This window comes from Coregonus lavaretus, assembly GCF_964263955.1.
Source record: "Coregonus lavaretus genome assembly, chromosome: 5".
Classification (NCBI taxonomy): Eukaryota; Metazoa; Chordata; class Actinopteri; order Salmoniformes; family Salmonidae; genus Coregonus; species Coregonus lavaretus.
In genome coordinates this window covers 19,664,501-19,691,031 of record NC_139992.1, presented here as the reverse complement: position 1 = coordinate 19,691,031, position 26,531 = coordinate 19,664,501, and the positions used below count along the sequence as shown (strand labels likewise).

Below are 26,531 nucleotides of genomic sequence, written 5' to 3'. Positions count from 1 at the left end.
ATTTTAATACGGTAATCTGGAGGGAGTAATGACATACAAGTAACCTCGTTTATTCTCCTCAAGACTTTGAACGGCCCCACAATCCGTGGGCTCAGCTTCTGGCAGGGTAGGCGGAGGGGTAGATTCCGGGTCGAGAGCCATACCAAATCATCCGGTACAAAGACCGGGACCTCACTGCGGTGGCGGTCAGCGTTGGCCTTCTGGCAACGCATGGAGCGTTGGAGGTGGACATGAGCAGCGTTCCACGTCTCCTCCGCGCGCTGAAACCAGTCATCCACCACAGGAGCCTCGGTCTGGCTCTGATGCCACGGTGCCAGAACCGGCTGATAACCTAAAACACATTGAAATGGCATTAGGTTAGTGGAGGAGTGGCGGAGAGAGTTCTGGGCATATTTGGCCCATGGCAAGAACACCGACCATTCCCCTGGCCGCTCCAGGCAGTAGGACCTACCCACATCCTGGTTCACCCGTTCCACCTGCCCATTAGACTCGGGGTGAAAACCGGAAGTCAGGCTGACTGAGACCCCCAGACGTTCCATGAACGCCTTCCAGACCCTGGATGTATCCTCATATCCTCTGGAAACCCCATAGTGCCGATAGACGTGTGTAAACAGTGCCTCCGCAGTCTGCAGGGCCGTGGGGAGACCGGGCAGCAGATGGAGGTGGCAGGCTTTGGAAAAGTGGTCCACAACGACCAGGATGGTGTTGTTAACTTAACAGAGGGGAAGATCAGTAAGGAAGTCAATACACAAGTGTAACCATGGCCGTTGTGGAACTGGTAAGGGCTGTAACTTACCTGCTGGGAGGTGCCTAGGTGCCTTACTCTGGGCGCACACTGAGCAGGAGGAGACATACACCATCACGTCCTTAGCCAAGGTAGGCTACCAGTACTTTCCGTTCAGACAGCGCACTGTATGACCGATACCTGGGTGACCAGAGGAGGGGGTAGTGTGTGCCCAATAGATCAGACGGTCACGGACAAGAGAAGGCACGTACTGCAACCCAGCTGGACACTGAGGTGGAGATGGCTCTGTGTGTAATGCCCGCTCTATGTCCGCGTCCATCACCTATACTACCGGCGCCACAATACAGGAGGCCGGGAGTATGGGGGTGTTGTCTATGGGCCTCTCCTCTGTGTCGTACAGCCGTGACAGTGCGTCTGCCTTCACGTTCTTCGTACCCGGAATGTATGATAGAGTCAAATCAAACCGGGTGAAGAATAGGGCCCACCTGGCCTGGCGAGGATTCAGCCTCCTCGCTGCCCAGATGTACTCCAGGTTATGGTGGTCCGTCCAGACGAGGAAAGGGATGTTTCGCTCCCCTTGAGCCAGTGCCTCCACACGTTCAGGGCTCGGACAACAGCGAACAGCTCCCGATCACCAACGTCGTAGTTCTGCTCCGCCGGGCTGAGCTTCTTGGAGAAGAAGGCATAGGGGCGGAGCTTGGGTGGTGTGCCCGAGCGTTGAGATAGGACAGCGCCTATCCCAACCTCGGACGCATCCACCTCCACTACCAACGTTAGTGATGGTTCGGGATGGGCCAGTACCGGGGCTGAGGTGAACAGAACCCTCAGGTTACTGAAGGCCCTGTCAGTCTCAGCAGACCAGCGGAGTCGGGACGGCCCACCCTTCAACAGAGATGTAATGGGAGCTGCGACTTTGCCAAAGCCCCGGATAAACCTCCGATAGTAGTTGGCAAAGCCAATAAAGCGCTGCACCTCCTTAACCGTGGTTGGAGTCTGCCAAATACGCCCGGCTGAAATGCGATCTCCCTCCATCTCCACACCTGAGGTGGTAATGCAGTATCCGATAAAGGAGACGGCTGTCGGAAAAACAGACACTGTTCTGCCTTGGCATAAAGGTCATGTTCCAACAGTCGGGCCAGCACTTTGCGAACCAGGGACACATGTTCGCTGCGCGTAGCGGAATACACCAGAATGTCATTGATGTAGACCACTACACCACGACCAAGCATGTCCTGAAACACCTCGTTCACAAAGGACTGGAAGACAAATGGAGCATTCATCAAACCGTACGGCATCACCAGGTATTCGTAATGCCCCGTGGTTGTGCTGAATGCTGTCTTCCACTCGTCCCCCTCTCGGACACACACCAGGTTGTACGCACTCCGGAGATCTAATTTTATGAAGAAACGTGCCCCATGCATTGACTCGATCATAGATGGAATGAGGGATAGAGGATAACTATGAAGTATAGTCCCCTTGTTCAGTGCTCGGTAATCAAGGCAAGGGCGCAGACCTCCGTCTTTCTTCTTCACAAAAAATAAACTTGAGGCGGGCGAAGTGGAGGGACGTATGAACCCCTGACGCAGGGACTCGGAGACGTATGTCTCCATCGCCTCCGTTTCAGACTGCGACAGGGGATACACATGACTCCTGGGAGGCACAGCGTCTACCCGGAGGTTTACCGCGCAATCCTCCGCCCGATGAGGTGGTAATTTGGTCGCCTGCGTTTTGGAAAATGGGTACGCCAAATCGAGGTATTCGGGGGGGAATGCGCACGGTGGAGGTAGTGTCTGGACTGTCCACCGTGGTTGCACCAATGGAAACACCTAGACACCTACCCTGACACTCTCACGCCCACCACGTGAGAACCCTCTGCAGCCATGAAAAGGTGGGGTTGTGTAGTACTAACCAGGGAAGACCTAACACAACAGGGAAATCAGGAGACTCAATAATAAAAAAGGTGACTTGCTCGCTATGGGTCTTGTGCGTAACCATAGTGACTGGTGCTGTAACTTCCCTAACGAACCCGGACCCTAGTGGTCGACTGTCAAGTGCTCTGATGGGGAGTGGAATGGATAGGGGAACCAATGTAATGCCTAGACTATGTGCAAATGACCTGTCCATAAAGTTCCCAGCTGCGCCTGAATCGACCAGCGCCTTACACTGGGGAACTACAATGTAATCAGGAAAGTGCATGGGTAGGGTAGAGTGTGCAGCAGAGGGCTCTGAACGAGTGTGGGTGTTCGATACCTGGGGTGACGCGAGAGTGCCCTGCCTGCCGCCTCAAGACCCAAAAGAAAGCCCACGACAGCGTGCAGGAGAAAGTCCTCTCGTTCCACTAGAGGGACACTGGGGCTGTCGTCCTCCGCTTTCCCGGATCGCCGCTCCACCCAGCTCCATCAGCTCGTGATCCGGGTTGGGGGGGTGGAACGGGCAGGCCCCTTCCAGGACGTCCTCTAGCAGCCAGCAGGTTGTCCAACCGGATGGCCATGTCCACCAGTTGATTAAAGGACAACATGGTGTCCCGGCAGGCTAGCTCCCTTCGGACATCCTCTCGTAGATGGCACCAGAAGTGGTCAATGAGGGCCTGCTCGTTCCACCCAGGCCCAGCCGGGGTCCTGCGCGGTCCTTGTCCCCTGCCTCAGGTGGACCAGCCACTTGCCCGCCTCACTACCTTCGGGCGGGTGATCGAAGACGGACCGAAAGAGGCGAGTGAACTCCCCGAAGTTGTCCAACGCGGCTCCTCTTTCACTCCAGACTGCATTGGCCCACTCCAGGGCTTTCCCCTAGAGGCAGGAGACGAGGGCAGACACCTTCTCCCGCTCCGATGGGGCCGGGATGATGGTAGAATAATATAGCTCCAGTTGTAGGAGGAGTCCCTGGCAGCTGTCCCGTCTAAATCCCGTGGTCGGAATATATGGATCCCTCTGGGTGCTGGGATGTGGGTGGCTGGATCTGATACAAAATACAAGGAGTACCACGAGCTTCACTATCCTCACAATAAACAATCACACACAAAGACAAGGGGGCAGAGGGAACACTTATACAGGTACTGATGAGGGGATATGAACCAGGTGTGTGTAATAAACAAGAAAAAAAATAGAATGATGAGATGAGGAGCGGCAGTGGCTAGAAGGCTGGTGACGACGAACACCGAAGCCTGCCCGAACAAAGAGAGGAGGCAGCCTCGGATGAAGTCGTGACACTGGAATTAAAATGGATTTTTGGGGGGTTTGTATCATTTGATTTACACAACATGCCTACCACTTTGAAGATGCAAAAATATTTTTTCTTGTGAAATGAACAAGAAAGAAGAATACTTTGTAGAGCCACCTTTTGCAGCAATTACAGCTGCAAGTCTCTTGGGGTATGTCTCTATAAGCTTGGCACATCTAGCCACTGGGAGCTTTGCCCATTCTTCAAGGCAAAACTGCTCCAGATCCTTCAAGTTGGATGGGTTCCACTGGTGTACAGCAATCTTTAAGTCATACCACAGATTCTCAATTGGATTGAGGTCTGGGCTTTGACTAGGCCATTCCAAGACATTTAAATGTTTGCCCTTAAACCACTCGAGTGTTGCTTTAGCAGTATGCTTAGGGTCATTGTCCTCCTGGAATGTGAACCTCCATCCCAGTCTCAAATCTCTAGAAGACTGAAACAGGTTTCCCTCAAGAATGTCCCTGTATTTAGCGCCATCCATCATTCCTTCAATTCTGACCAGTTTCCAAGTCCCTGCCGAAGAAAAACATCCCCACAGCATGATGCTGCCACCACCATGCTTCACTGTGGGGATGGTGTTCTTGGGGTGATGAGAGGTGGTTGGTTTGCGCCTGACATAGCGTTTTCCTTGATGGCCAAAGAGCTCAATTTTAGTCTCATCTGACCAGAGTACCTCCCGAGTGGCGCAGTACCTCCCGAGTGGTGCAGTGGTCTAAGGCACTGCATCGCAGTGCTAGCTGTGCCACTAGAGATCCTGGTTCGAATCCAGGCTCTGTCGTAGCCGGCCGTGACCATGAGACCCATGGGGAGGTGCACAATTGGCCCAGCGTCGTCCAGGGTAGGGGAGGGAATGGCCGGCAGGGATGTAGCTCAGTTGGTAGAGCATGGCGTTTGCAATGCCAGAGTTGTGGGTTCGATTCCAACGGTGGGCCAGTATGAAAAAAATAAATAAAAAATAATGTTTGCACTCACTAACTGTAAGTCGCTCTGGATAAGAGCGTCTGCTAAATGACTAAAATGTAAATGTAATGTTTGGGGAGTCTCCCACATGCCTTTTGGCGAACACCAAACATGTTTGCTTATTTTTTTCTTTAAGCAATGGCTTTTTTTCTGGCCACTCTTCTGTAAAGCCCAGCTCTGTGAAGTATACGGCTTAAAGTGGTCCTATGGACAGATACTCCAATCTCCACTGTGGAGCTTTGCAGCTCCTTCAGGGTTATCTTTGGTATCTTTGTTGCCTCTCTGATTAATGCCCTCCTTGCCTGGTGCGTGAGTTTTGGTTAGTGGTGTTGCAGACTCTGGGGCCTTTCAGAATAGGTGTATATATACTGAGATCATGTGACAGATCATGTGACACTTAGATTGCACGCAGGTGGACTTTATTTAACTAATTATGTGACTTCTGAAGGTAATTTGTTGCACCAGATCTTATTTAGGGGCTTAATAGCAAAGGGGGTGAATACATATGCACGCACCACTTTTCCGTTATTTATTTTTAGAATTTCTGAAAGAAGTTCTTTTTTTCATTTCACTTCACCAATTTGGACTATTTTGTGTGTAATACCTTGCTAAAACCAAGTATAGAGTTTATTTGTTATAATTAATTGGTATTAGATTTAAAAGGTGATCGAATAGCTCCTGATTTGTAATGTCATTAATGCATTTCTTTTGAAGCAATGTTTAAAAAAAAATTTTTAAGTTTAAATTTCCCACGTATCTCGTTAAAGTTTTGACCAATGAGGTAACTTGTTAAGTTGTGGCCAATGGGAGAGTGGACTGGTTGCTGGGAAAGAGAAGAGAAGGAAAGGTTGAAAGGAGAGAGAGGAGAGACGTTAGTGGGGTTGGTGAAGGAAAAATGACCCAAGGAAACGATAGAGAAAACAAAACCATACCTACAGAGTTTGTTTTAAAGGGAAATCCTGATTTTATTTCTATAAGAGAGTGTTTATTAGTTCGTTAAGAAAGACCTAGTAGAGACTGAAGCTGCCGTCACATTGTGGAGACATTCGACATCCTAGAGGTTAGCCTAGCATCGTTCAAGACTTGGAGAGAATTGCTTGTGACGATCAGTTCGGGTTTCAAACGGATGTCTGTTGCTGCTACGGATTACTGGCTGCATTGATAGCTGTGTTCGCTGTGGATCTTGTGAGGACACCTGCACGGAACTACTATATTTTGCTGAGGCATTATCTACAAGTAGTGAGTAACTACAAATGTGTGGTGGACTTCGGGACTTTATGTATGTCGTCATTTTTTTGAGCTCCAACGCGCGCCAAGGGTTTAAGCAAGCTTGCAAATAATTTGGACATGGGTTGTGGAAAAATCATTGGGGTTTATAATTTGTATTTCTTTTGATGTGATACATTGAACATTTGATTAATATAGATCTTGAACCTTGTGTCTGTTGTATTGGTGGAGTCATTTACTGTTTCAGTTTCATTTAATGCATGGGAAAGCATATCCTTATACCAATAACCAAGTCTATAATCATTCTATCTGAAGTTAATACCCTATTTGTCATTCACCCTAGCAAGTTTACAATAGGGATTCTTATTGGAGATGTCCTTCTCACCTAATATCCCATGCTGTTCAAATATTCTAAATAAGGTAATATCTTGAGAGTCAAATTCGAGCCTGGTGAGAGGGTTACATGTGTATTACATTTGACATTTTAGTCATTTAGCAGACTCTCTTATCCAGAGCGATTTACAGTTAGTGAGTGCATACATAAAAAAAAAATCATACTGTCCCCCCGTGGGAATCGAACCCACAACCCTGGCGTTGCAAACGCCATGCTCTACCAACTGAGCTACATCCCTGCCGGCCATTCCCTTCCCTACCCTGGACGAAGCTGGGCCAATTGTGCGCCGCCCCATGGGTCTCCCGGTCACGGCCGGCTACGACAGAGCCTGGATTCGAACCAGGATCTCTAGTGGCACAGCCTTAGACCACGACAGCCTTATGTCCATTACATGAAATCCAAATAAAAATCCATTTAAATTACAGGTTGTAATGCAACAAAATAGGAAAAACGGCAAGGGGGATGAATACTTTTGCAAAGCACTGTAGCACTCATCGGGTCAGGCAGTATTGGTTATGTTTTCTTGTCCATACGCTTCCCTTGTTTTCGATCTGTCCATGTTCTTAATCATGAAACTCACTACTGCACCTGCTTCCTCTCCCTGCGTCTCCGTTACATAAATCCATGTCTTGTTGAATAAAATGGCCACAGTCAATACCAGTTTATGGTTCCTGACAAAAGTAGAACATTATTTATATAAATTCAAGTTTCTTTCAAGAAACAAACAAAAAAAAAAAAATGCCAAAAGTGCCAGTAGTTGCAGAACCACCCATATACAAACTTTATTTGTGTAGTGTAAGGTTCTGTATTTATTTTCTTAGTCAACCTTGTGTTCTTGAATGTAGCCATGTTTCTCTGTGTTCTTGAACGTAGCCCTGTCTTTCATTTTTGTTCATTGATTTCACCTGTGTTTGTTACTCACCTGGTCTCATTAGCTCCTTATTTAGTTCAGTTCATTCTGTTTGTGCCTTGTGAGGTATTGTTCATTTTGACTCTACTAAACCTTTTCTTAGTTCGTTTGTGACAACCAGTTATAGCCTTCAGTCCTAGTTTTGGATTCTCCTGCCTGTTAGCCTACCTGTGTATGACCATTGCCTGCGAACACGATTCCTGCCTTTTGTGAAGGCGAAATAAACACCTGCCGCGCTCTGCGCGTGAATCTACACCCTTTTTCTCCCTGACTATTCATTACAGAATACTTCACCAAAAAATTGAACGGATTCAGCGGAGCTACAGCAGCGCCTAACCCAGCAAGAGGAATGTATGGAGGAAATCTGCCATCTTCTCCATCAGCCTATCCCTACTCTTCCGATGCCAGGTATCGTAACCCATAGCCCTCCTTCATTCATATCCATGCCTGGAAAGTATGACGGTTCACCTGGGAAATGTCAGGGATTTCTGATGCAATGCAGCAAATACATTGAGCACAACCCCACTAACTTTGCCACCGACAAGAGCAGGGTGGATTTTGTGTCTCTGCTCACAGGCAAAGCCCTGGATTGGGCCACCGCCATATGGACTGCCAACAGCACAGAACTCAGATCCGAGACCCATTTCCACACCCTCTTCAAAGAGGTATTCGATCACGCTCCTTCCAGGAGACCTCCTCATAGAACTTCAACAAGGACTCAATTCAGCTGCCGAGTATACCCTCGAGTTCCGCACCATGGCTGCAGGGAGTGGATGGAGTGAGGCTGCTTTACTTACGTCTACTGAAGAGGGCTCAACAGGGAACTTCAGGCGGAGTTGGCCTGTAGAGGTGACCTTCAGGATTTAAATCAATACATTCGTATCTCCATCGACCACCTCGTCGCCGACCGTCGAAGAACTCTGACACCCAGGAACCTGAAACCTTCTCTTTCCATGGTTCCGTCATCCCGTTCCAGTCTTCCAGAGCCCATGCAGTTGGGCCATGCTCCTCTCCCGCGTATCAAACGTCAAAGGCGGATCCAAGAAGGGCTCTGCCTATACTGTGGAGGGAAAGATAATCTACTCAGCCATTGCCCTGTTCGCCCCCCACGGAGAGATGATAAGGGTCCCTCCGCTGCCATGCAGGTAGGCGTGTCCTTATTTCTAAATATCTCCCAGAAGCAATTCTCCATCCCAGTGTTGATAACCGCAAAGGGGGTTACTAAGTACGTAGAGGGCTTGATAGATTCGGGCGCAGCAGGTAATTTTATTGATCACCAGCTAGTACAAGAGCTTGACATTGATCTTACACCTGTCACCCCTCTCTTAAGGATTAACGCCCTGGACGGGCAGCCATTGGGCACGGGCTTCATTACGCACCTGACACAGAGCGTCACCCTCCAGATTGGAGTCTTCCACACCGAAACCATTCAACTCATGGAACTATCATTCCCCAAACAGCCACTCATCCTCGGACACCCCTGGCTTTGCCGTCACGACCCTGCTATCTCGTGGTGACAAGGTGAACTACTGTCCTGGTCTTCTACCTGCATCACCAGTTGTCTCAGCCTACCCTGCAGAAACACCACCATTGAGGACTCTGCAGTGCCACCCACTATACCATCTGAATACGCCCAGTACAGCAATGTCTTCAGCAAAATCAAGGCCTCCACTCTGCCACCACATCGCCCAGTGGACTGTGCTATTGACTTACTCCCTGGAGTGTCCCCACCGACGGGCCATGTTTACCCCCTATCTATCCCGGAAAATGAGGCAATGGAGAACTACATTGATGAAGCACTCGAAAATGGTTTAATTCGTCCTTCTTCCCCGGCTGCGTCCAGCTTCTTCTTCGTTGGAAAAAAGGACGGTGGTCTCCGTCCATGTATTGATTACCGTTCCCTGAATGACGTCACGGTCAAGAACCGTTTCCCTCTTCCTTTGATCCCAGCGACCCTTGAACAAGTGGGCCACGCCAACATCTATACAACATATTTTCCAGGATATGATCAACCGCTTTCTCATCGTCTACATTTATTACATCCTGATTTACTCCCTGAAGGAACACATACAGCATGTACAAAAGGTTCTTCAACGGCTCCTTGACCATAACCTTTATGTGAATTCTGAAAAGAGCACCTTCCATGTAAACTTCCTCGGTTTCGTACTGACACCTGGAGGGGTCCGCATGGATGAGAACAAAGTCACCGCTGTCAATAACTGGCCCAAATCCACCACTGTTAAGGGACTCCAACGTTTCATTGGGTTCTCCAACTTCTATCGCCAGTTCATTCGGAACTTCAGTTCTACTGCCGCTCCCCTCACTGCCCTTACCAGCCAAAAGACCCGGACTCTTCAAACGACTGATACCGCCCTGACTGCTTTCAACAACTTGAAATGCCTCTTCACCTCAGCTCCTCTCCTTCGCCAACATGATCCGACCCTTCCTTTCACCCTGGAGGTGGATGCCTCCAAAGTAGTAGGAGCCATACTCTCTCAGTGGGTGGCAACACCTCCCAAATCACATCCCAGTGCCTTCTTCTCCAGGAAGTTATCCGCCGCTGAGAGGAATTACGATTTGGGGAACAGAACTCCTCGCCATCAAGCTGGCCCTCGAGGAATGGCGCCACTGGTTGTAGGGCGCACAACATCCTAAACAGATCATCATTATCTGGAATATATAAAACTGGCCAAGAGGTTAAACTCCAGACAAGCCAGCTGGGCTCTCTTCACAAGCTTCCATTTTCATGTTACTTACATCCCTGGAAAGAAAAACGTAAAAGCTGATGCTCTCTCCCGCCAGTTTGACCTTCCGACCAGTAACTCAGACCCTACACCCATTTTTCCATCCTCTTGCATTATGGAACCGGTACAGTGGGAGGTTCACTCTGCTATACAAGAAGCCCTAACCTCAGACCCGGCTCCTCCTGAGACACCAGCTGGGAAGACTTACGTACCAGCAGCTGTTAGACCCCAACTGATGCAATGGTGTCACACGTCCTTGGGGTCAGGACATCCGGGCATTACATTAACCACCGAACTTCTAGCCCGTAAGTTCTGGTGGTCCTCACTGGCATCCGACGTAAGGGATTACGTACTCTCCTGTCCAGTCTGCGCCCAAACCAAAAGCCCTCGTCATCTCCCTGGTAAGCTTCAACCTTTTATAGCTGTTGACTTCATCACAGACCTTCCTGAATCCTCTGGTAACACCACCATCCTTGTCATAGTAGACCGTTTTTCAAAAATGTGTCTGGTTCCTCTTCCTCATTTACCTAACACCATGGAATTGGCTGAGTGTATGTTCCAGCAGGTGTTCCGTCTGTATGGGATTCTGGAGGACATAGTTTCTGACCGCGGGTCCCAGTTTGTCTCCCGGGTGTGGCGAGCCTTCTGTGACCGACTGGGGATCGCCCTCAGCCTCTCCTCCGGGTACCATCCCCAGAACAACGGGCAGACGGAACGCCTGAACCAAGAAATAGGGAAGTACCTCCGCCAACAATGTTCTGCCTCTCCACACGACTGGAGTCAGTATATGAATACGCAGTCATCCGCATACATAGACACACTGGCTTTACTCAAAGCCAGTGGCATGTCGTTAGTAAAGATGGAAAAAAGCAAGGGGTCTAGACAGCTGCCCTGGGGAATTCCTGATCCTACATGGATTTTGTTTGAAAGGCTTCCATTAAAGAACATCCTCCTGTGTTCTGTCGTCCCCACAGTGACTGTACGTACATACGGCAATCAGAAGCCATGGATTACAGGCAACATCCGCACTGAGCTAAAGGGTAGAGCAGCCGCTTTCAAGGAGTAGAACTCTAACCCGGAAGCTTATAAGAAATCCCGCTATGCCCTCCACTACAAAGGGATGCACAGCCGCGAGCTGCCCAGTGACACGAGCCTACCAGACGAGCTAAATCACTTCTATGCTCGCTTCGAGGCAAGCAACACTGAAACATGCATGAGAGCATCAGCTGTTCCGAATGACTGTGTGATCACGCTCTCCATAGCCGATGTGAGTAATACCTTTTAAACTGGTCAACATTCACAAGGCCGCAGGGCCAGACGGATTACCAGGACGTGTACTCCGAGCATGCGCTGACCAACTGGCAAGTGTCTTCACTGACATTTTCAACCTCTCCCTGTCTGAGTCTGTAATACCAACATGTTTCAAGCAGACCACCATAGTCCCTGTGCCCAAGAACACTAACGTAACCTACCTAAATGACTACCGACCCATAGCACTCACGTCTGTAGCCATGAAGTGCTTTGAAAGGCTGGTCATGGTGCACATCAACACCATTATTCCAGAAACCCTAGACCCACTCCAATTTGCATACCGCCCCAACAGATCCACAGATGATGCAATCTCTATTGCGCTCCACACTTCCCTTTCACACCTGGACAAAAGGAACACCTATGTGCGAATGCTATTCATTGACTACAGTTCAGCGTTCAACACTATAGTGCCCTCAAAGCTCATCACTAAGCTAAGGACCCTGGGACTAAACACTTCCCTCTGCAACTGGATCCTGGACTTCCTGATGGGCCGCCCCCAGGTGGTAAGGGTAGGTAACAACACATCCGCCACGCTGATCCTCAACACGGGGGTCCCTCAGGAGTGCGTGCTTAGTCCCCTCCTGTACTCACTGTTCACTCATGACTGAATGGCCAGGCAAGACTCCAACACCATCATTAAGTTTGCCGATGACACAACAGTGGTAGGCCTGATCACCGACAACGACGAGACAGCCTATAGGGAGGAGGTCAGAGACCTGGCCGTGTGGTGCCAGGACAACAACCTCTCCCTCAATTTGATCAAGAAAAAGGAGATGACTGTGGACTGTTGTCATATGCTCTAATGTCAACTGTTACACAGTCTGCATGACAACTTATGTCATATGTTATTACATGCTACAAATAACCAGATGTTATAAAATTTTATGTCATTTACCAACCTCTGTGTCACATTATTTAATTAAATAATGAGCGCCATAACCATGTCATATGGCTTTACAAAGTGTGCACAGACACCTTCAGTATAGTGACATTAATTTGAGGTGTTATGAAACAGTTACTGGATGAATGTGCTTATACCACAGGATGAGTTGAGTATCATAAAATGTTACCATACAAATGATCTCCAAGAAACATGGGCAAATGGGAGCACAGATGTAGGCCTACTAAGGATATATGTTTTTCAAGGAGACTGCTCTGAGTTGTAGCTACAAATTGGACCACATCGAGATATAATAAAGCACACATTATAATACCAACATCTAACTTAATTAATCCATCCTCTTTCTCTCCGTTTGTTGGCACCATTCATTTTTAATCTTAGTGAACACCTTTCTCTATCTTTATCTTTCTGTCACTTTGTTTTAATCTCTCCATCAGTGTGTTTTGATGTGGTGGTTGTGCTGAGAAGTAGAGAGATCATTTCCTGTATCGCACAAGCAGTCATTATAGTCGACTCAACATCAATCCGATTCTGGCGCCTACTAGCACTCTTGTTTGATGGGCGTCATAACCATGGGCAAATTAGAGCACAGATGTAGATTTCATTCTGGCGCCTACTAGCACTCTTGTTTCCACATCCTTTAGTGCTTCTGTCAAGGCACATCCTTATCACTGTAGCCTAGCAGTTAACAGCGCTGGGCCAGTAACTGAAAGATCGCTGGTTCGAATCCCTGAGCCGGCTAGGTGAAACATTTGTTGATGTGCCCTTGAGCAAGGCACTTAGCCCTAATTGCTCTGGATAAGAGTGTCTGCTAAATGTCTAAAATATATATTTTTAAATGCATATCGTCAATGGCACATCATCCAGAATAGACACTATGATGTTACCCAATATAAAGCAAAGATATCGAACTAAACTCCATGTAGTAGCAGAATGTACTTTTGATATCACTCTCATTACAAGTGGACAAAGGTAGTGTGACACCTCACAGTTGATAACTTAGTTGTAATAACAGCTGTTATACAGTTAAACAGTTATACACCTCCACTGTGAAGTGTGTCTGTCAGACTTAGTATAAACTGGCCAGTCAACCAAACATCCCCCCTTGATAAAGAGCCAAGCTTGTATTGAAGGAGGGAATTGAAAACTCCAAGACTCAAGTCATGCAGTGAGTCAATCCAGACCAGCTGGGAACAGGAATCTTAGCTTTCAAAACACTGACCTCAAGACTCTTGTGCTGCACAGTATCATCACTCCAGGGATGGCCAACCCTGCTCCTGGACAGCTACTGAGTATGCACTTTTGCTATAACACACCTGATGTTTGACATTTTACTGAACTGTTAGGATCTAGTAATGCAAGCATTTCGCTGCGCCCACTATAACATCTGCTAAACTGTGTATGCGAGCAATAAACTTTGATTAGATTTTTTTGATTCAACTAATCAATATATTGGTGAGCATCTAGTAGAATCAGGTGTTCTTGTTAAGGGTTTGAATGCAGCAGGGTAGTTCTCCCGGGTTAGTGTTGCTCACCCCGGGTGATCATTTTCTCTCTCCGTTACAGTTGTTTTATGTTTTACCTTTTAGTCATCCAGTTAACACCAGAGCCCTGGAGATGTCAGTCAGTCTTTCTGTGGTGGAATGGGGAATGTGTCTGGCCCTGTTCCAGGTATGAGGTATGAGGTATTAGCCTGCCTGCCTGCCTGCCACGGGCTGTGGTTGTTGACTACCGTGGTGACTCCTGTAGTCAAATATAATTTGTTTTCCTTAAAGGCCTGCCCCAGATTGCCTCTACACAGCAAATTCCCCTATGGACTTCACCAAGTGAGATCCTAAGTGAACATGTTATCATTCAAATGTAACTATTTAAGACTATTCAAAATCATGTTTTTCATGAAATTTGATGATATTTGAAGGAAAGCAGATCAAAGTATGATGACCAAAGTACAGTGCCTTGCAAAAGTATTCATCCCCCTTGGCGTTTTTCCTATTTTGTTGCATTACAACCTGTAATTTAAATGGATTTTTATTTGGATTTCATATAATGGCCATACACAAAATAGTCCAAATTGGTGAAGTGAAATGAAAAAAATAACTTGTTTCAAAAAATTCTAAAAAATAAATAACGGAAAAGTGGTGCGTGCATATGTATTCACCCCCTTTGCTATGAAGGCCCTAAATAAGATCTGGTGCAACCAATTACCTTCAGAAGTCGCATAATTAGTTAAAAAAGTCCACCTGTGTGCAATCTACAGTGAGGGAAAAAAGTATTTGATCCCCTGCTGATTTTGTACGTTTGCCCACTGACAAAGACATGATCAGTCTATCATTTTAATGGTAGGTTTATTTGAACAGTGAGAGACAGAATAACAACAATAAAATCCAGAAAAATGCATGTAAAAAATGTTATAAATTGATTTGCATTTTAATGAGGGAAATAAGTATTTGACCCCTCTGCAAAACATGACTTAGTATTTGGTGGCAAAACCCTTGTTGGCAATCACAGAGGTCAGATGTTTCTTGTAGTTGGCCACCAGGTTTGCACACATCTCAGGAGGGATTTTGTCCCACTCCTCTTTGCAGATCTTCTCCAAGTCATTAAGGTTTCGAGGCTGACGTTTGGCAACTCGAACCTTCAGCTCCCTCCACAGATTTTCTATGGGATTAAGGTCTGGAGACTGGCTAGGCCACTCCAGGACCTTAATGTGCTTCTTCTTGAGCCACTCCTTTGTTGCCTTGGCCGTGTGTTTTGGGTCATTGTCATGCTGGAATACCCATCCACAACCCATTTTCAATGCCCTGGCTGAGGGAAGGAGGTTCTCACCCAAGATTTGACGGTACATGGCCCCGTCCATCGTCCCTTTGATGTGGTGAAATTGTCCTGTCCCCTTAGTGTCAGCGTTGATGTGGATGCGGTTGAGGAGTCAGACGCAGGACGCATAGGCTGAGTCAAACAAGACTTTACTAACTGTATAACAATACAAAATAAAGGACCTCAACAACAAGGAGGCGAGCGACAACGCAAATACAGTGCGTCACTATACACAAAGTCCAGAGTACAGCACAAGCGACACCAACTGACAGGCGGAAAATAACACACAAACTAACAAACACAAAGCAGGAAACTTATAGGACACATAATCAGACACAAACGGACACAGGTGCAACAGACAGACCAAACCAATCAAACATCGAAACATCTAACGGTGGTAGCTAGTACTCCGGGGACGACGAACGCCGAAGCCTGCCGAGCAAGGAGGAGGAGCAGCCTCGGCAGAATCCGTGACACTTAGCAGAAAAACACCCAGAAAGCATAATGTTTCCACCTCCATGTTTGACGGTCGGGATGGTGTTCTTGGGGTCATAGGCAGCATTCCTCCTCCTCCAAACAAGGCGAGTTGAGTTGATCCCAAAGAGCTCGATTTTGGCCCCCCGTGGGAATCAATCCCACAACCCTGGCGTTGCAAACGCCATGCTCTACCAACTGAGCTACATCCCTGCCGGCCATTCCCTCCCCTACCCTGCACGACGCTGGGCCAATTGTGCGCCGCCCCATGGGTCTCCCGGTCGCGGCCGGCTACGACAGAGCCTGGATTCAAACCAGGATCTCTAGTGGCACAGCTAGCACTGCGATGCAGTGCCTTAGACCACTGCGCCACTCGGGAGTTTGCCAAAAGGCACCTAAGGACTCACAGACCAAGAGAAACAAGATTCTCTGGTCTAATGAAACCAAGATTGAACTCTTTGGCCTGAATGCCAAGCGTCCCGTCTGGAGGAAACCAGGCACCACTCATCACCTGGCCAATACCATCCCTACGGTGAAGCATGGTGGTGGCAGCATCTTGATGTGGAAAGGTGAACGGAGCAAAGTACAGAAGAGAGATCCTTGATGAAAACCTGCTCCAGACCTCAGACTGGGGCGATGGTTCACCATCCAACAGGACAACGACCCTAAGCACACAGCCAAGACAACGCAGGAGTGGCTTCGGGACAGGCCTCTGAATGTCCTTGAGTGGCCCAGCCAGAGCCCGGACATGAACCCGATCGAACAGCTCTGGAGAGACCTGAAAATAGCTGTGCAGCGATGCTCCCCATGTAACCTTACAGAGCTTGACAGGATCTGCAGAGTGGAATGGGAGAAACTCCCCAAATACAGGTGTGCCAAGCTTGTGGCATCATACCCAAGAAGACTCGAGGCTGTAATCGCTGCCAAAGGTGCTTCAACAAAGTACTGAGTAAAGGGTCTGAATATTTATGTAAATGTAATATTTCAGTTTTTAATTTTTAATTGATTTGCAAAAAAAATTTAAAACCTGTTTTTGCTTTGTCAATATGGGGTATTGTGTGTAGATTGATAAGGGAAAAAACACATTTATTTAAGGCTGTAACGTAACAAAATGTGGAACAAGTGAAGGGGTCTGAATACTTTCCGAATGCACTGTATGGCATTGTGTTAAATATATATATATGTATATATATATTTTATGACAACATATTCATTTAGGATCTCACTTTTTGAAGTCCGTAGGTCCAAAAATGGATGAATGCAACAACCATGTCTCTGTCACTTACAGTGGTGGTAACTCTACAATTTGCTTGAAAGGCAAGGCACTGTGGGAATATTTGGAAAAGGCTTTACACTAATCAGTGTGTTAATTTAACACTGTTCTGGTGTCTATATGGGTCCACAGACTCAACACTTTCAGTATTGATTTAACACCATCAGTGTTCTTAGTTATTATTTGTTTTACTGGAGAATTTGTTGTGAAGAGATATATTTTGAAGGGACCATCTCTGTAAAGACTCTGTCTATGCATACTACATGACACGCGGAATAATTGCATAATTTCTTTGCCGTGCATCATTTCTCCAACATGTGTTTTTCTTTAAGAGGTGGCCTCAATAAAAAAGATGGTGGTCCGCAAACAGTCCCTGTGCCGCATGTTTGTCTTTACTTTACTTTATATACTCTTTGTGTGCAGATCTCTGTGAGGACAAAGGACGAGAGGTTGAGCGGGTGTTTTCAGTTTCCGGTGATGCTGCCATGTTAACATCCACCCTGGTGGACCTCAATGTGTTTGACTACCGCAGCATCCCCTATAACATCTCATGGTATGACCCAAGGACTGGGAGAGAGCTGACCAGGGAGACAAGAAAGACTCTGCCGCGGGGAAAGACACTGTGGATTTTTAACATCGCGATGGAGGATGCTGGAAACTATGAGTGTGTTGTGAGGTAGGGGCAATACTTTTGTCTGCTGTGTGTGTGTGTGTGTGTGTGTGTGCTGTAAATCTTTCCTGTTACCTTTGATAAACAGACTACCCTCCCAGTGCTATAAGAAATCGGCCTTACTGATTGTGAACCACACCAACCCAGAAGAATGCGGTCGACCAGAAAAGGCCGACCAGGTCCTGACCAACAAAGACACCGGTTTTCTGAACTGCCCATTGAGTGACCATATCAGGGAAGTGGACAATTACTCCATTCAGTGGTACAAGGTGAGTCCTATGGGGTAAACAGACAGTGCAGTGCAATGGGAGAGTGTTGAGAGGGAACGCCTGACAGCAGGGGTGGACTGGCCATGCCGGATGGGCTGATACATTTTTAGCCCAATGGGATTGTCATTTATTTAATTTTTTTACATAATTATAATTATCTGGCTAATAACCAAATTAGTTCACCCAAAGTTCACCCAAATTACAATGACATTGGTTTCCTTACCCTGTAGGCCAGTCTATGGACAAGGTATAACAACAACGTGCTTTGGTTTGGTTTCCCTTGCACTGTTGTCACATGGAAGCGTTTTGGCATTTGTGGCACAAATCTCATTCAAGTCATTTGACCGATATTGGCATTTGTCGCGCATCAGTATGAAAAATGTATGCACTCACTAACTGTAAGTCGCTCTGGATAAGAGCGTCTGCTAAATGACTAAAACGTAAAATGTAATCATGTTCAAATCAATTTGAGATACATTTGGACATGATGTAGTCCCCTGTAGCTCAGTTGGTAGAGCATGGCGCTTGCAACGCCAGGGTTGTGGGTTCGTTCCCCACGGGGGGCCAGTATGAAAATGTATGCACTCACTAACTGTAAGTCACTCTGGATAAGAGCGTCTGCTAAATGACTAAAATGTAAAAAATTTAAATGTAATAACGGGGTCCACAGTGACAAAAATGGGCCTTTTGGGGGCCTCAATGAAAGAAAATGGGCCAATGTCGGGGCCTCAAGGGAAAAATGGTCTGGTGTGTCAGAAATGCCAGGGCGGATTTCTGGTCCCAGTCTGCCCCTGCCTGACAGTGCTGGAAAGCCTGTTTGAACTCTTTCTTTTCAGTCATTCAGTCTGTCTCTATGTATTCTTAATTTGTGTTTAAAACTATAGGAATATGGGGTTATTACTACTAGTGACTACATTTGAACAATGTTCCATCAGATACGGTATATACTCTTTACATTGTTCATTGCTCTCACACATTGTACTGCATTGAATTGTTCTGAGAGTAGGTCTTCTAAGGTAAGACATTATCACAACTTATCTGTAATTGTGTATTCATTTTGTTTTATTAGCCATATTCCATTACTATGATATTCCATTCCATTACCACTACCTTTCAGTGTGGATTTCTACTTTAAACCTTTCAGGGCTGTGAACCCATTGTGAAAGATGACCCATTGTGGAACAGGTTTAGCTATGTCAATAACAGTGTTACGGAGTTACTCCTAGTAAAAGCGGTCATCCCTGAGGACCATGCGTTCTACACCTGCACCATGACCTTTAACTTGGAAGGGCTCAGCGGCAGGATCTCAGAGACCATCAACGGTATGGTGGACGGTGAGTTTTGTTGGCACAGCTCATAAAAGTTGTCCCTAACCACAGATTATTACCATATACCCCCAATCCTTACCACAGCCATTACAGAGATACAGTGCCTTCAGAAAGTATTCACACCCGTTGACTTTCTCCACATCTTGTTGTGTTACATAGTGGGATTAAAAGGGATTTAATAGTCATTTTTTGTTAACAATCTACACAAAATACCCTGTAATGTCAAAGTGTAAGAAAAAGTCTAACATTAAAAATAGAAAAAAATAGAAAAATAGAACACTAATATATCTGATTACATAAGTATTCAACTCCCTGAGTCAATATATGTTAGAATCACCTTTGGCAGAGATTACAGCTGTGAGTATTTCTGGGTAAGTGTCTAAGAGCTTTCCACACCTGGATTGTGCAACATTTCCCCATTATTCTTTTCAAAATTCTTCAAGATCTGTCAAGTTGGTTGTTGATCATTGCTAGACAACCATTTTCAGGTCTTGCCATAGATTTTCAAGCAGATTTAAGTCTAAACTGTAACTCGGCCACTCAGGAACATTCACTGTATTCTTCGTAAGCAACTTCAGTGTAGATTTGGCCTTGTGTTTAAGGTTGTTGACCTGCTGAATGGTGAATTCATCTCCCAGTGCCTGGTGGAAAGCAGACGGAACCAGGTTTTCCTCCCTGGTCTTCGTGGTTGAATCTGTGTTTGAAATTCACTGCTTGACTTAGGGACCTTACATATAATTGTACTGTATGTGTGGGGTACAGACATGAGGTAGTCATTCAAAAATCATTTGAAACACTGTTATTGCACACAGAGTGTCACGATCGTCAAAAGGAGCGGACCAAGGCGCAGCGTGGAATGCGAACATACTTTATTTATATTCACCACACGAACAAAAACAACAAAACGATACGTGAAGTCCTTGGTAACAAACACAAACCAACACGGAACAAGATCCCACAAAACACAACTGCCAAACGGCTGCCTAAGTATGGGTCCCAATCAGAGACAACAAGCAACAGCTGATTCTCGTTGCCTCTGATTGAGAACCACCCCGGCCAACACAGAAACACATGAACTAGATACTGAAACAATGAACACAAAACATAGACTCTACACACCCTGGCTCAACATAAAAGAGTCCCTAGAGCCAGGGCGTGACAGTACCCACCCCCAAAGGCGCGGACTGCGACCGCGCCAACATAAACCGAACAGGGGAGGGCCGGGTGGGCATTCCTCCTCGGAGGCGGATCCGGCTCCAGGCGTGACCACCACCCTCTAATAACCCCCCCGTAGTGCCCCTGGTCTGGTCTGGCCCCGCTGGCTGGAGCTGGACTGGACATCGGTGGAGCGGATTGCTTAGGCTCCGGTGTGGAGCAGCTGACCGGTACCTGACCAGGCACCGGTGAAACGGGCACGGGCTGTGCCGGACTGACGACGCGCACCACAGGCTTGGTGCGGGGAGCAGGAATGGGCCGGACCGGGCTGACGACGCGCACCCCTGACTTGGTGCGGGGAGCAGGAACGGGCAGGACCGGGCTGATGACGCGCACCACTGACTTGGTGCGGGGAGCAGGAACGGGCCGGACCGGGCTGACGATGAGCACCACAGGCTTGGTGCGGGGAGCAGGAACGGGCCGGGCCGGGCTGGCGACGCGCACCACTGACTTGGTGCGGGGAGCAGGAACGGGCCGGGCCGGGCTGGCGACGCGCACCATAGGCTTGGTGCGGGGAGCAGGAACATGCCGTACCGGGCTGGCGGCGCGCACCACAGGCTTGGTGCGAGGGGCAGGAACAGGCCGGGCCGGGCTGGCAACGCGCACCATTGGCTTGGTGCGGGGAGCAGGAACCGGCCGGGCCGGGCTGACGACGCGCACCACTGTCTTGGTGCGGGGAGCAGGAATGGGCCGGGCCGGGCTAGCGACGCGCACCACAGTCTTGGTACGAGGGGCAGGAACAGGCCGGACCGGGCTGTGGAGACGGACTGGAGGTCTGGAGCGAAGAGCTGACACAACCCGTCCTGGCTGAATGCCTATCTTAACACACTCTGTGTGAGGCATCAGCACAGGACGTACAGGGCTGTGTACACGTACTGGCACAACAACACGTGACACTGGCGCAGGATATCCGGGACCGAGGAGGGGTACTGGAAGCCACGAGCGTTGAGCCGGCACACTCCGTCCTGGCTGCATGCCCACCTTAGCACGACACGTGCGTGGTGCTCGCACAGGACGAACCGGACTGTGCCGGACCACTCGCGGCACAGTACGCAGCTCCGCATATCTCGGAACCTGCCCTGTCTCACACTGCCTAGCCTTAGTACGGGGAGTTGGCTCTGCTCTACCTCTAGTTTCCGCCAACCTCCCTTCCGGCCCCCCAAACCCGGTGGCCTCCTCTCCTAATCCCCAACCTCGCCCTGTAGCTGCCTCCAGCAGCCCCATCGTCCATGCCGTGTGCCCCCCCTAAAAATGTATTGGGGTTGCCTCTTGCGTGTCCGACGTCGGCCCGGTTGGCGCCGCTGCTACTCTCTACGGCGCGCCTCCACCGTCTCCTCCCACGGACGGCGATCCATACCGGCCTGGATCTCCTCCCAAGTCCAGGCTGTCTGCTCCTGCTCCTGGAAGGTGCAGCATGGAATGCGAACATACTTTATTTATATTCACCACACGAACAAAAACAACAAAACGATACGTGAAGTCCTTGGTAACAAACACAAACCAACACGGAACAAGATCCCACAAAACACAACTGCCAAATGGCTGCCTATGTATGGGTCCCAATCAGAGACAACAAGCAACAGCTGATTCCCGTTGCCTCTGATTGAGAACCACCCCGGCCAACACAGAAACACATGAACTAGATACTGAAACAATGAACACAAAACATAGACTCTACACACCCTGGCTCAACATAAAAGAGTCCCTAGAGCCAGGGCGTGACACAGAGTGAGTCCATGCAACTTATGTGACTTGTTAAGCAACATTTTACTCCTGAACTTATTTAGGCCTGCCATAACTAAGGCATTGAATACTTCTTGACTCAAGACATTTCATCATTTTTAATTAATTTGTAAACATTTCTAAAAACATTCCACTTTGACATTATGGGGTATTGTGTGTAGGCCATTGATACAAAAATCTAAATTGCATCAATTTCAAATTCAAGCTGTAACACAACAAAACGTGGAAAAAGTCAAGGAGTGTGAATACTTTCTGAAGGCACTGTATATGACCCTGAATCAGAGGTTATGAGTTCATGGAGGCTGCTTTGAAACTTTGCTCTTTGAGAGCTTAGAAAGGGTTGTTTTCTATAGGGTCAGGTGACTGAATATTTCTGTGTCTTTCTATGATGTTTATGAATCATTGTCATAATTTCAGTGCAGTATTGCCTGGAGCCCAAAGTGGTTGAACCTGCCAATGAGATCATCAAAGCAGATCTGGGTGAGTAAACCACTAGAGAATGTGTGTGTGTGTGTGTGTGTGTGTGTGTGTGTGCGCGTGCGTGCGTGCGTGCGTGAGTTTATTATTTATTTTCATTCATGATCCAAATAAAGAATTCAATGTTTGCCCCCTAGGTTCTTCCTTCAGTAAGATGTGTCGGGTGTTTGTGCCGAGTGTGGGGAATAAAAGTTGCACGGATTTGAATTGGAAAGCTAGCAAAAACTCAATTTCCAAAATTGTCTCAGAACGCATCTTTCAGGAATCACAAAGGTAGGTTGAGACAACACAACAGTATCGCAATACACACTGTAAGAATTCTACAAATGTGTTGCTTTTTAACCATTTACATGTAGACTTGATTGTGTGTTTTGGATCATTGTCTTGCTGCATGACCCAGCTGCGCTTCAGCTTCAGCTCACAGACGGATGGCATGACATTCTCCTGTAGAATTCTCTGATACAGAGCAGAATTCATGGTTCTTTCTATTAAGGCAAGTCGTCCAGGTCCTGAGGCAGCAAAGCATCCCCAAACCATCACAATACCACCACCATGCTTGACTTACAGTATGAAGTTCTTACTGTGTAATGCAGTGTTAGCTTTTCGCCAGACATAATGGGACCCATCTCATCCAAAAAGTTGACTCAAGTTTGCCAAAAAGCACCTGAATCATCAAGACTATTTGAAGAATGTTCTATGGACAGATGAGTCAAAAGTATAGCTTTTTGGACGACATGGGTCCCATTACGTTCTACAGGAGAATGGAAGGCCATCTGTCTGTGAGCTGAAGCTGAAGCACAGCTGGGTCATGTAGCAAGACAATGATCCAAAACACATAATCAAGTTTACTTGAAAATGGTTAAAAAGCAACACATTTGAAGTTTTGTAATTTACTAGTCAAAGTCCAGACCCAATTCCAATTGAGATGTTGTGGTAGGACTTGAAACTAGCAGTTCACGCTTGAAAACCCAAAAATGTTGCATGCAAGAGTTGGCCAAATTCCTCCACAGCGATGTGAGAGACTGATCAACAACTACAGGAAGCATTTGGTTGCAGTCATTGCAGCTAAAGGTGGCACAACCAGTTGTTGAGTGTAAGGGGGCAGTTACTTTTTCACACTTGCATAACTTTGTTAATTAAATAAATAAAATAAGTATAATTTTTGGGTTTGTTATTTGTACACTCAGGTTCCTTTATCTAATATTAGGTTTTGGTTGAAGATCTGATAACATTCAGTATAAAAAATATGCAAAAATAGAGAAAATCAGAAAGGAGAAAATACTTTTTCACGGCACTGTATATGCCTGTATTCTGTGTCATCCAGATGGATGTTCTACTGTATAGTATCTAAACTGTTGGTATCGTATCAGGTATACTACTGAGATTAAGATAGGCTCCATATACCTTAATACATAGTGCTTGCTTTGAAACTTTGGAACTTCACAAAATCTAATCGAATCACATTTTATTTGTCACATGCGTCGAATACAACAGGTGTAGACCTTACCGTGAAATGCTTACTTACAGGCCCTTAACCAACAATGCAGTTCAAGAAATAGAGTTAAGAAAATATTTACTAAATAAAATAAAGTAAAAAATCAAATAACAAGTAACACAATAAAATAACAATAACGAGGCTAAATACAGGGTGTACCGGTACCGAGTCAATGTGCGGGGGTACAGGTTAGTCGAAGTAATTTGTACATGTAGGTAGGGGTAAAGTGACTATGCATAGATAATAAACAGCGAGTAGCAGCAGTGTAAAAACAAAGGGAGGGGGGTGTCAATGTAGATAGTCCAGGTGGCCATTTGATTAATGTTGACACAAATGAACTTGAAACTCTCGACCAGCTCCACTACAGCCCTGTCGATGTGAATAGGAGCGTGTTTGGCCCTCCTTTTCCTGTAGTCCACGATAGCTCCTTTGTCTTGATCACGTTGAGGGAGAGGTTGTTGTCCTGGCACCACACTGCCAGGTCTCTGACCTCCTCCCTTTAGGCTGTCTCATCGTTGTCGGTGATCAGGCCTACCACTGTTGTGTCGTCAGCAAACTTAATGATGGTGTTGGAGTCGTGCTTGGCCACGCAGTCATGGGTGAACAGGGAGTACAGGAGGGGACTAAGCATGCACCCCTGAGGGGCCCCAGTGTTGAGGATCAGCTTGGCAGATGTGTTGTTGCCTACCCTTACCACCTGGGGGCGGCCCGTCAGGAAGTCCAAGATCCAGTTGCAGAGGGAGGTGTTTAGTCCCAGGGTCCTTAGCTTAGTGATGAACTTTGTAGGCACTATGGTGTTGAACGCTGAACTGTAGTCAATGAACAGCATTCTCACATAGGTGTTCCTTTTGTCCAGGTGGGAAAGGGCAGTGTGGAGTGCGATTGAGATTGCGTCATCTGTGGATCCATGGGGGCGGGATGCAAATTTGAGTGGGTCTAGGGTTTCCGGGATGATGGTGTTGATGTGAGCCATGACCAGCCTTTCAAAGAACATCATGGCTACCGACGTGCTACGGGACGGTAGTCATTTAGGCAGGTTACCTTCGCTTTTCTGGGCACAGGGACTATGGTGGTCTGCTTGAAACATGTAGGTGTTACAGACTTGCTCAGGGAAAGGTTGAAAATGTCAGTGAAGACACTTGCCAGTTTGTCCACGCAGGATCTGAGTACACGTCCTGGTAATCCGTCTGGCCCCGCGGCCTTGTGAATGTTGACCTGTTTAAAGGCTACGGAGAGCGTGATCACACAGTCGTCCGGAACAGCTGGTGCTCTCATGCATGCTTCAGTGTTGCTTGCCCCGAAGCGAGCATAAAAGGCATTTAGCCCATCTAATAGGCTCGCGTCACTGGGCAGCTCGCTGCTGGGTTTCCCTTTGTAATCCGTAATAGTTTGCAAGCCCTGCCACATCTGACGAGTATCAGAGCCGGTGTAGTAGGATTCAATCCTAGTCCTGTATTGACGCTTTGCCTGTTTGATGGTTAGTCTGATGGCATAGCGGGATTTCTTCCAGTCTGTGCTAGCAAAACAGTCCTGTAGCGTAGCATCCGCGTCTTCTGATATTGAGCGAGTCACTGGTACTTCCTGCTTTAGTTTTTGCTTGAAAGCAGGAATCAGCAGGATAGCATTATGGTCAGATTTGCCAAATGGAGGGCAAAGGAGAGCTTTGTATGCATCACTGTGTGTGGAGTAAAAGTGGTCTAGGGTTTTTTCCCTCTGGTTGCAGATGTGATATGCTGGTAGAAATGAGGTAAAATGGATTTAAGTTTGCCTGCATTAAAGTTCCTGGCCACTAGGAGCGCCGCTTCTGTCCTGCCGATGCACGGAAATCCAGCCAACTGTATATTATCCGTGTCGTCGTTCAGCCACAACTTGGTGAAACATAAGCTATTACAGTTTTTAATGTCCCGTTGGTAGGATAGTCTAGAACGGAGCTCATCCAGTTTATTCTCCAGTGATTGCACGTTGGCCAATAGAACGGAAGGTAGAGGCGGGTTCCCCACTCGCCGAATAATTCTCACAAGGCACCCGATCTCCGCCCCCTGTACCTCTGTCTTTTCTTCACACGAATGACGGGATTTGGGCCTGGTCTCGGAGAAACAGTATATCCCTTCTGTAAGACTCATTAAAAAAAATATATTTGTGCAGTTTGAGGTGAATAATCACTGTTCTGATATCCAGAAACTATTTTCGGTCATAAGAGACGGTAGCAGCAACATTATGTACAAAAAAGGTTACAAACAATGCAAAAAACCACACAAAATAGCACAGTTGGTTAGGAGCCTGTAAAACGGCACCCATCCCCTCAGGCGCCAATAACAGTGTATGTTATGTTAACTGTTGCCATGATGGTTTGATTGTGCGT

General features: G+C 47.2%; 2 protein-coding genes across 2 annotated transcripts in view; both read left to right on the top strand.

The window, feature by feature from the left end:
* Window positions 1–26,531, top strand: part of LOC311128832 (interleukin-1 receptor type 1-like) — a gene marked incomplete at its 5' end in the record, with an annotated part of 32,762 nt that overhangs the window by 1,466 nt on the left and 4,765 nt on the right. Inside the window, 6 exons of the mRNA XM_084161057.1 lie at window positions 592–732; window positions 17,396–17,648; window positions 17,731–17,911; window positions 19,056–19,245; window positions 22,615–22,677; window positions 22,812–22,947. Coding sequence (XP_084017183.1) covers window positions 592–732; window positions 17,396–17,648; window positions 17,731–17,911; window positions 19,056–19,245; window positions 22,615–22,677; window positions 22,812–22,947 — 964 coding nt within the window. The remainder of the gene's footprint in view (window positions 1–591; window positions 733–17,395; window positions 17,649–17,730; window positions 17,912–19,055; window positions 19,246–22,614; window positions 22,678–22,811; window positions 22,948–26,531) is intronic.
* The window catches only part of LOC311128831 (interleukin-1 receptor type 1-like), a 57,122-nt gene continuing 36,396 nt past the window's right edge, over window positions 5,806–26,531 (top strand). Inside the window, exon 1 of the mRNA XM_084161056.1 lies at window positions 5,806–6,163. The gene's annotated coding sequence lies outside the window, so the exon portion shown is untranslated. The remainder of the gene's footprint in view (window positions 6,164–26,531) is intronic.